Source organism: Cotesia glomerata, linkage group LG1 (assembly GCF_020080835.1).
Source record: "Cotesia glomerata isolate CgM1 linkage group LG1, MPM_Cglom_v2.3, whole genome shotgun sequence".
Taxonomy (NCBI): domain Eukaryota; kingdom Metazoa; phylum Arthropoda; class Insecta; order Hymenoptera; family Braconidae; genus Cotesia; species Cotesia glomerata.
Genome location: NC_058158.1, coordinates 27,171,955 through 27,182,630, shown reverse-complemented (window position 1 = coordinate 27,182,630; position 10,676 = coordinate 27,171,955). Strand labels below are relative to the sequence as shown.

Genomic DNA, 10,676 nt, shown 5'->3' with positions numbered 1-10,676 from the left:
TATATTTATATCACTATAATTATTAGTTATTAACGTATTCTTGAATATGATGAAGAAATTAGTATCATTTTTTTGTAATTCAAAAATTCGCTGAATAAATTATTTGCATATCCAAAATTAGACTTGCTGAATCAAAAATTTATAAATTTATCTTATTTTTTTGTTTTATTTATATTGTTTTTGTATTTGTAGGAGGTTATCAACAGCCTTTAGGACCATCACCTCATATGCATGGTTATAAATTAAATAGTAGCGGTCCTGGTGTACCAACAGGGCCTGGACCTACTGGACTAGGCGGAATGGGTCCAATGGGCAGTGGTATGGGATATGCGGCCGGCGGAGGTGGTGCTGGTCAACCCGGTGGCTATCCATCACAAGGTCCTGGAGGATATCCACCTCCACGACCTCATATGCAATTTCCCCAAAATTATCCACCTCCTACGAATTCACAACCACCTCCTAATAATCAGTATCAACCGGCCAGACCGAACAATATGGTGCAATATCCATCTTATCCGGTAAATTAAAAATAATATTAATAAACTATTAATTTTTGGTAAATCTGTATTTTTTAATAACATAAACAATAAAAAAATTATTTTTTTTTAGCATAAAATGGGATTTAATAGCGTATCACCAGGTATGCCACCGAGCCCAGGTCCTCCTCAAGGCTATGTCTCTGCAGGTGGTGCAGGTTTAGTACCTCCAAATGCACCAGGAATGGGTGGAGGTATTGGCAATATGGGTCCACCGACAAGTTCAATGGGTCCACCACCACCTTCACCAAATCATATTGGTAACCAACCAGGTCCACCCCCGCCGCCGCCACCACCTGGTCCATCAAGCGGGCCAATGCATTCACACCCTCCTGCAGCTACACCGCCACTTAACCACGAGGGTAGTCCTATGCCACCGCCAAGTACGACTCCAAATTCACATCCGGCACCAGCACCTACACCAACTAGCCAGAGTTCGGCTGATCTCGCGGCTGAGACTTCCAATGATAGTGGAATAACTACCACAGCGTCAGGCACCGCGGCAATTAATGTGACATCAACATCGAGCGGTACCGTTACATCAGTCATTACGACCGGCCCAGATGGAACGTCAATCGATGAGGGCTCTCAGCAATCGACTCTGTCAAATGCTTCAGCAGGTATAATATCAACTTCTGGTATTTTGTTTTACTGTTGATTATTAAATTTAGAAATTACAGTACATAATATGTACTAAGTACTAACTATGTATTTAGATATAAGTTTTAATAAATTTATATTAATAAATCAGTGTCTTTAGCATCTGGTGAAGATCCAGCGTTTACGCCAAAGACCCGTAAGGAAATTTTTAACGCCTACCACAGTCATCCAACAACACCGCAAAGCACCGTGCCATCGCCCGGAGCCGCCAGCATCAATTCTGTCCATGAAGAGTACCCGGATATTAACAGCCCCAGCTGGCCCCGTACACCCGCCAGTCCTGTATGTTTTTAGATTTTATTTTATATGTGTTTTCTATATTTTGCATGCTTTTATACTTTTTTACTATACCTTAATAATTATAAATACAATTAATTAAGGCTATTTGTCGACAGTTATGTTTAATTCATTGAAGCAAAAGACTTAACTTTCTTGTGTTTTACAGGTGTTTAACAGTCATGTGCCTCAAGACCCGTACAGATCTAAGGTTATTTCTATTATTATTTATACTAATATTTATCATAAATCATCGTTAGTATTGCCATAGGATTTCAATTTTACTTTTTTGAGTAATATTTACTTACTTTTATCGAATAACCAGTTATTATTATTATTATTATACTAAGCAATTTTGTTGAAAAAAAAAAAAAAAAAAAAAAAAAAAAAAAAAAAAAAAAAAAAAATTGAAGTCACATTTATTCAACAGTTATAACAAAAGCTCCAACTTAAATACTTCTTATGCTATTCAATTTAAACATTACACTCACTTCGCATTACAAACAAACAGCATATGATAAGTATTAATGACAATGTGGATGAGTTTTGCCTCGCATAATCGATGACACTTTGTATTGCTTTGGATCATATGCATAACGTAGTTTTGCTACTCTACCACAATATCTTGCATTTCCTGCTTCATTCATATTTTGTCAACATATTTACTTATACTTTTTACTTTGTTTAAAAAATATGGTCAATAAATTATGAAAAAATAAATATATGATAATTCTTATTATTAAATTTAAATTTAAAATTTATCTATTGATATTTGATATTAAAATTATTATTAATGCTTATAATGGATCTATTTTATAAAAAAAAATAATATATGTGTGATTAAACTCATTGATGTAAAACTTTATTATTAATTTTAGAACAGATACCTAACTCAAGTATGTCTATTTCAGAAATCTGATAGCTTGGCCAAGCTATACGAAATGGATGATTCGATAGAACGAAGAAATTTCTTAGATAAATTAGTGGCATTTATGGAAGAAAAGAAAATACCAATTACAAGCTGTCCAACCATCTCCAAGAACCCCCTCGATCTATTTCGACTCTACATTTACGTAAAGGACAGGGGAGGCTTCGTGGAGGTATGCAAGGTGCAGTGTAGTTCCATCTAGCCCTCGGTGTCTTAATGTTTTTTGTTTTTCTAATCTGTGTTTCATGTTTGTTTGTTTTTTACTCATAATTTTTTTGTTGTAAATTGTTGTGGTCTTTCTATTGCTCGATATACTACCCAAGGTATCTCTCTGTTGACTCAAGTCACTAGCAGAGATGTCTTGGTATCGCGCTTGTGTTTTTAATTTTTTTTGTCGCACGTTTGAGCATGATAATGATTAGTTTTCACGTTTTGTTTTAAATTTTTATATGTAAAATTGATCAAACACTGATCATGATCGGAACAAACCAAAAAAAATTTTTAATTCAGTATCAAGACAAGTTAAGAAAAAAAATTGCTTAACATGTTTCTCTTAAAATAGTCGCTCTATGTGTTTGGAAACACCATAACACCTCAAACCCTGGGTGCTAAATGGAATTATTCTATTATTGAAAAGGAGATATAGAAAATTGTAATAACAAAAACAATTACGGTAATCTATTTAGATAATATCTAGCATTTCTTTTTTCAGCTGTGTTGCATGGAGAATAAAATGTCATATTTTTTTCTCTGGAGTAATCACTTGTTAATTATTTCATCAATTGAAATTATTTATTTAAATTCTTTGTGTGTGTTAAGAAAAAATTAACAGTGACTATTCCATACAATTAAATTTGGTTCATCGTTAACATGGTAAAAACGATGTACAAAAAAAAATATTGACATTGACATATTGTAAAATAAGAATACAATACGTCAATGAATCGTATGAAATTTTGGTTAAAATTCTTATGAATTAGAGATTGCAAATTTTTTACTGCCTTGATTCATGATTTTGTGTTGCCAATTTATTTGATTAATTTTACTTATAAAGACATTTTTAATAAATTTTCCATAGGTCACGAAAAACAAAACGTGGAAGGATATAGCAGGTTTACTCGGAATCGGTGCAAGTAGTAGTGCAGCTTACACGTTGCGTAAACATTATGCAAAACATCTACTTCCCTATGAGTGTCATTATGATCGTGGTGGAGTTGATCCACAGTTAATTATCAATCAGGTCGAAGCTGGTTCGAAGAAAAAGGGCGCTAAAAGTATGGCATCTGTACCATCACCAGGTAATAATTCAAATTATTTACTAAACACTGAAATTCATCAATATTCAATTAATTATTCATACAGCTTTTATTCACATAACCATAATTCCTTTTTCTCTTGTAGGCTCATCTAATTCTCAAGACTCTTTCCCTGCAGCTGGGTCGAGTAGTGCATCAATGGATGGCTACGGTAATTATCAAGGCAACTATCAGGGTGGCAATCAAGGGGGTCCGCCATCTGAGTACACACCTCCGCCGCCTAGACCGCCTAGTCAAAGCAGCGCACCTTCACTTCATCAAGGTATTATCTCCTTACTCTATAATTTAATAAATTTTTTAGATAAAATAATAATATTATTATAAAATTCAAAATATAATTAATTATTTTATACAGGAATGCAACAAGGAAATTATCAGAATGCAGGATCGTATCAGAATTATCCTCAAGACCAATATATAAGACCGCAAGCTCCTTCGATGGTTCAACAGGGGGAGTTTAATCAACCATACACACCGCGCTCGCATTATCCCCCTTATGTGCCGGACGCTGACAGGTATAGTATTATCTCATGTCCTAGTATCTACCAATACTCGAATTACCATAAGATGTGTCATATTAACTAATTGGATTGAATTGTAGAAGTTACCCCGGCGGGAACATTCCACCTAATAGTGCTGGAGGTCAAGACATGTATAATAGATATAGTGGAGGACAACAACCTTCAGGTTATCCCGCTGGCTCAAATCCTGTTGGCAGGAATAGCAGTTACCCCACCTCAACACCAAGTCATGGAGTTAATGCGCCACAACCACCTTCCACAAGTCAAACATCTTCACCCTCTCAATCACCTGTCAATCCAACTTACTCATGTCCCCAAGATTATTACAGACAGGAACAGGTAACGGTTTTTATCTTTTAAATCAATTAAATTATTATTTATCAATATTAATTTTTATAATTAATTAACTATATTACAATGTTTATTATTATTAGGGTGGGTATGGAGCACCTGCTGGAAGCCAAATGTATCCTGCTGGTGGAGCAACGAACAAAAATATGCCACCACCACCTCCAGGCCCAACGCAGCCTAGACGTCATCCCGACTTTGCCAAAGATCAGCAGTATCCTCAGTATAACCAACCACGGTCTCCGTATCCAGGTAAATTAATTCTTAATCATTTATTACGAAGTTATTTATTTTATTGCTAAATGTTACTTTTATAAATGTGTAAATTTTTGATAGTAAAACTTTCCGAAGTATAAAAAAATTTGTAGATTTTTATTAAAAATTAAAACTACGTTCTAAATTAATCTAAAAAATGACGAATTTTTTTCTGTTAGTATTTACTGATTAAATTGAATTTTTTTTTCTTACTCTTGACAGGGTGGCCAGGGGCAACTAATCAGTATAATCCTGGCAGTGCGAATAACAGGGTACCTTATCCAAGTCAACAACCTCCACCGCAATCACCGCAACAACCACAACCACCACCTTCGCAACCTCCAACCGTTTCAGCTAACACGGTTAGTCCAGTTGTCGGTAGTATAAACAATAATACTCCGCAATGGGCTAGTCAACAACCTCCAAGACCGTCATCTCAGCCAAGTATAAATGCAATGCCTCACGCACCACCACCATGGGACAATCGCTACTCGCATCCACCTTCTTCTCTTTACCCATCACCTGGCTCACATCAGGTGAGGGCTACGTTACTGGTTCGTGTTATTTTTTATTTTTTTTATTATTTTACATCTATATTGTTATCATAAAATATAATTTATTTATTTTCTAATTTGAATATGTCTATTTCAAATTTCAGAGTCAATTAAGTATGAATCCCATAATTAATCAACAGTCAGTACCTAAAAGAGAAATGACATTCCCACCTGACAGCGTGGAAGCTGTTACACCATTATTATACAAGAGACGTAAACTCACACGCGCTGATGTTGCACCCGTGGAAGCTTGGCGAATTATGATGGCATTACGGTCTGGACTCCTTGCCGAGAGTTGTTGGGCTCTTGATGTACTCAATATACTTTTATTTGACGATAGCTCGGTAAGTTTTATTGTAAAAATATTTTTTCATAGTCCACTATTTATTCTCTGAAGTTTTTTTAAAACGTAACTTTGAGATATCTATGGTTATGTTGAAATCAGAGAAAAAGTACAGCAGACAATTGCTTCGAGTTATTCTAGTTAGCTTTGTGAGTAACACGAATCTCAAACCTGCTACAATGATTTCTCACAATTGAATCATCAAAAAATTTATGTCAACAAATTGATTAATTTTTTTTTATTTCTTTTCATTACAGGTAAGCTACTTTGGTTTGAATAATCTTCCTGGATTACTAGATGTATTACTAGAGCACTTTTCACGTTCTCTTTCTGATATGTTTGATTCTTCGACAACAACTGATGAAGATCGTTGTGGATTTGATAAAAATGCAGATAGTCCTGAGGTCGATCTTGGAGCTGTATCGCGTCCAATTGATGCAGAAGATCGTACAAAGCTACTTACTACCTCGAATTATACCTTCCTATCTCGACGTGGACGACCAGTTAAAATGGTGCCGCGTGATGACGATATATTTGTATTAGATACTCGTCGGCCGTGGGATCATACTGACGTTGAGCCAGAGGGTGAACCCTGGCAAGTCGATCCTAATGACACTAAATATATTATAACATGTTTTCAATCTGAAATTGGTATGGCACCATTTGCAAGGCATTTGAGAGATGAAAAACCACCCCTTTTACAGAAAGAAGTCGAACATACCGAAATTAAAGAAGAAAGTAAATCAGATGCGTTACCTGAAATTTTAGAATGTCACAATAAACCTGTTGAAACTCCTGACAAGTTGCGTGAAAATGGTGAACGTAAACATCAGACGGAGAAAAAGAAAAAGACAAAAACGTTGAGTGATGTTCTTTCGAGGATAAAAAAGGAGCCAACGGAGATGAATGATCTGACAAGAGAACTTTTTGAAAAGAAAAACGATGGTTCAAAAAGAGATTGCGATCCTGAGAGTAAGCCAAATAATAATATGAGCGAACACATTGTCTTTTCGAAATCAGAAGAAGACTCGCTTCCAACTCCTAATGGCCTCAGTGACTCAGCAAGTACGTTTGAATCTGAAAAACGTGAAATAAAAGTCGAAGAACCGGAACAAGAAAACGAGGATGATGCAACGAAGATAACAACATCAACAGCAACAACAACATCTTCTCCTAGTATAACAAAAGCAGCAATAAATACAACAACATCTAGTTTGACAACTACAACTGCAACAACAACTATCACTACAACTATGACTACTGGTGAAGAAGAAAATAAAGAGGGACCAAAATTAAATATAAGAGATCCGGCAGGTACTCTTAAACGAAAACGAATAAGTGATTATGAAGATGAAAGTTATTCAAGAGATGAAGCGAGTCTTTATCTTGTTACTGAAAGTCAAGATAGTCTTGCACGACGATGTGTTTGTCTCTCAACGATACTCCGTAATTTAACTTTTATTCCTGGAAATGAAATAGAATTCGCAAAGAATGTCACTTTTCTCAGTATACTTGGTAAACTTCTACTGCTTCATCATGAACATCCAGTACGAACGCAGAAAACCAGAAATTATGACCGTGAAGAGGACGCTGATTTTGCTGATTCTTGTAGCAGTCTTCAAGGTGAAAATGAGTGGTGGTGGGACTTTCTATATCATATACGAGAAAATGTTCTTGTAATGGCAGCGAATATTGCTGGTCAGACAGATTTAAGTCAGCATCCTGAAGAAATATCGCGACCGGTCTTAGACGGGCTTCTTCATTGGGCTGTGTGTCCAGCAGCTCATGGACAAGATCCATTTCCCACAGTAAATTTCGCAAGTTCACTATCACCACAAAGATTAGCCCTCGAAGCGCTCTGTAAACTCTGTGTCACCGAGAGCAATGTTGATCTGGTTGTTGCTACACCACCTTACTCAAGACTTCAGAGACTTTGCTCAGTGTTAACGAGGTTGCTTTGTCGAAGTGAGGAACAAGTGTTACGTGAATTCGGTGTTAATTTATTACACTTCCTCTCAGCAGCTGACAGTGGAGTAGCACGAACAATTGCTCTTCAAACACCATGCGTAGCACTTCTTGTCGCGTTTATTGAACAGGCTGAATCTTGTGCTTTAGGAGTCGCTAATCAGCATGGGTTAACTGCTTTGAGAGATAATCCAGAATCAATGGGTACAAGTCTGGACATGCTGAGACGTGCAGCTGGTACTTTATTGAATCTCGCGAGGCATCCAGATAACAGAACATTATTATTACAACATGAATCGCGTCTTCTAGCACTTGTTATGAGTCAGATACTCGATCAGCAGGTGGCTGCTATTGTTGCACGTGTGTTGTTCCAATGCTCTAGGGGTACGTAACTTACATAATGAAAATTTAATTAAACTTTAATTGAAGGATATTAATTCATTATTTTAATACACGCGTTTATATTTTACGGGTTATTATTATGGACATAAGACATATAAAGGTATATTCGCGTGTAGTGTTACAAGAAAGACTATTAACTTTCGAGTGAATAGAATGATTCAATAATTAAGTGAGTGAATATCGTGCTCCATGACCGATTAACCTTCACCATAAAAGAGATATAAATATATATACCCTTTGAATTATTAATATATATATCTCATGAAGGTCAACTAATTAAAGTGAAACTAATTGTGTAATGAAATAATAATTAAAAAGTAAAAAAGAACTCCTACAATTTTTCTGTGTCTGACAGTGCAGTTGTAGTTTTATATCGAGTTATTAAAGAAAAATAATAACTAAAATTAAAAGAAAATAAATAAATAAATCATTTAAAAAGTAAATAAAATATTAATTATAACAATAACTATAAAAAAAGAATTAATGCTGATAATCGGTGTTAGCGTATTAGGTATAAAAGTGGTCTGATGTTCACCATTTATATACCTTCGATTTGTGAAATTGAAATAATATCGATAGTTTAAGATATTTCATAATTGATGAAGAGACTTTTAAGTAATGAAACAGCGTTTGCATAATAATGATAAGTATGATAATTATAATAATATTAATAATATATTAATGAAAATGAAAAAAAAAAAAAAAATACAAAAAAAAAGATTTAATACCTTACTTTCGTGAATTAAATTACCAACAATAAATTGTCACTGTGAACCAATGGTGCATCATTAAATAATGCTGATTATTAATTTGGAAGATTAATGGTTAATAGATACGCGAGAAGATAATTAAGAAATGAAATGAGGATTAAATGACTAGAAGACGAATAATAATAAAAATAATTATGAAATATACGTCGATTGACGATTTATTATAAATGTTACAATAATATAATGCAAATTGTGCTGTAATTAGCAAGTAATTAAGATATTTTGTAGATAACATACACTTCCATTGAATCTTATTAACTATTTCTTTTTTGCGTCTGCAATATGCAGCAGCTGAAGATAATAAAGCGTGGAACAAGTTTCCACTAAAAGTCTCACCTTTAGTAAAAACAAAAAGATATAAAACAAAAAAAAAAGGGAATAACGCAGAAAGAACTTAGTATTGACATTGTAAACGAGAGTGAAAGTGCGAAATAGTAGAGATTTAATAAAAATATAATAATAAATGAAATAAAATAAATTAAAATATGCAAACGAGATATTGAAAATAATAGAAAGCGTGAAAGAGGGGCATCTAAGATCAGCGTGTTGTGCTTATTTATAATCATGGACAAAAGAGTCAATGCGGTTTGATTGATGTTGATTTCATAAATAAAGTAAAATATTAGAGAAACAAGTCCGAATGGGTGATATGTCATTTACACATATGAGTAATAATAATATTCAAATAATTACGCGTTTGTGTTTGAGTCACAAATAATTAAATTTACGCATTTTGTGTATTAATGATGATTGATGATGATGAAGAGGAGGAGGAGGAGGAAGAGGAAGAAGAGTAAGAGTAAAAGGATAAAAGAAAAAGAAAAGGTGAAGAACATGAAAAAATATTTACAGAAATATTAAGGGAAACGAAATATGATAGATGGGTTATGTAGAAGGTACTCGCGTCTGTGTATGTCTATTCTCACGTGCTTAATTGATCCGTAGATAAAAAAGAAAGAATAAGAGAAAAAGAAAGCGAGGAGATAAATTTATGCGATAAATGAAAATCGATGTATAACTATTGGGGTATAGGGGATAAAATGATTTGTAAAAAAATACATACGAAAAACAGCTTTGTCAACTATGTTAAAAGTTAAAACATAAAATATTCAAGTAATTCAGGGAAGTTGTAAGCGAAGTGTTTAGTCTTGACTTTTTTTTTTCTCTTTGATAATTATTATTTTTATTTTTCCTGTTTCTGTTCCTATCGTTTTCTCTTTCAATGCTGTTGTTAATTAATTCTTTGTATAATTCCGTTTGTCTTTGATTTATTATTATTATAATTATAATTATTACTATTATTATTATTATGATTACGATTATATTATTATTATTATTATTATTATTATTATTATTATTATTATTATTATTAATATTATTATTATTATAGTTAATATTATTATAATTCTTCTGTATAATAGAACTCACAATGGTTATATTTAAGAGACAGATTTAAAGAGGAAACGAGAAAATGTATGATTGTATTTGTTTATGTATGTAATAGGGAGAATGTAATGTAATAATACATTTTTATTATTGAATGAATTTAAAAAATAAATATAAATAAAAAAATAGTTGAAATTCATTTTGTGAAGATAAATAAAGGTTAAAATAAAATAATAATGAATAATGTATGAATGTGTCTAATATGTATGTAGAAATCTAGAATGATAAACAAAGAGAATCATGATATATTTTTTTTCCGTAATTATTGAAATATTTAACGAAAATCATAATTTAAAATTTTTTTTAATATTCTTTTTCTTTTTTTGTGAATTATATGACAAAAAACGTTTAAGATT

At 33.2% G+C, this 10,676-nt stretch overlaps 1 protein-coding gene across 1 annotated transcript in view; it reads left to right on the top strand.

The window, feature by feature from the left end:
• The window catches only part of LOC123274456 (trithorax group protein osa), a 13,149-nt gene extending 3,912 nt beyond the window's left edge, over positions 1 to 9,237 (top strand). The window contains exons 2-14 of the mRNA XM_044742108.1: positions 193 to 518; positions 610 to 1,156; positions 1,288 to 1,478; positions 1,642 to 1,683; positions 2,384 to 2,581; positions 3,479 to 3,698; positions 3,802 to 3,978; positions 4,072 to 4,231; positions 4,318 to 4,576; positions 4,672 to 4,837; positions 5,063 to 5,394; positions 5,499 to 5,738; positions 5,995 to 9,237. Of these exons, the coding sequence (XP_044598043.1) occupies positions 193 to 518; positions 610 to 1,156; positions 1,288 to 1,478; positions 1,642 to 1,683; positions 2,384 to 2,581; positions 3,479 to 3,698; positions 3,802 to 3,978; positions 4,072 to 4,231; positions 4,318 to 4,576; positions 4,672 to 4,837; positions 5,063 to 5,394; positions 5,499 to 5,738; positions 5,995 to 8,094 (4,958 nt within the window). The 3' untranslated portion in view covers positions 8,095 to 9,237. The remainder of the gene's footprint in view (positions 1 to 192; positions 519 to 609; positions 1,157 to 1,287; positions 1,479 to 1,641; positions 1,684 to 2,383; positions 2,582 to 3,478; positions 3,699 to 3,801; positions 3,979 to 4,071; positions 4,232 to 4,317; positions 4,577 to 4,671; positions 4,838 to 5,062; positions 5,395 to 5,498; positions 5,739 to 5,994) is intronic.
• Positions 9,238 to 10,676: the final 1,439 nt, after the last annotated feature.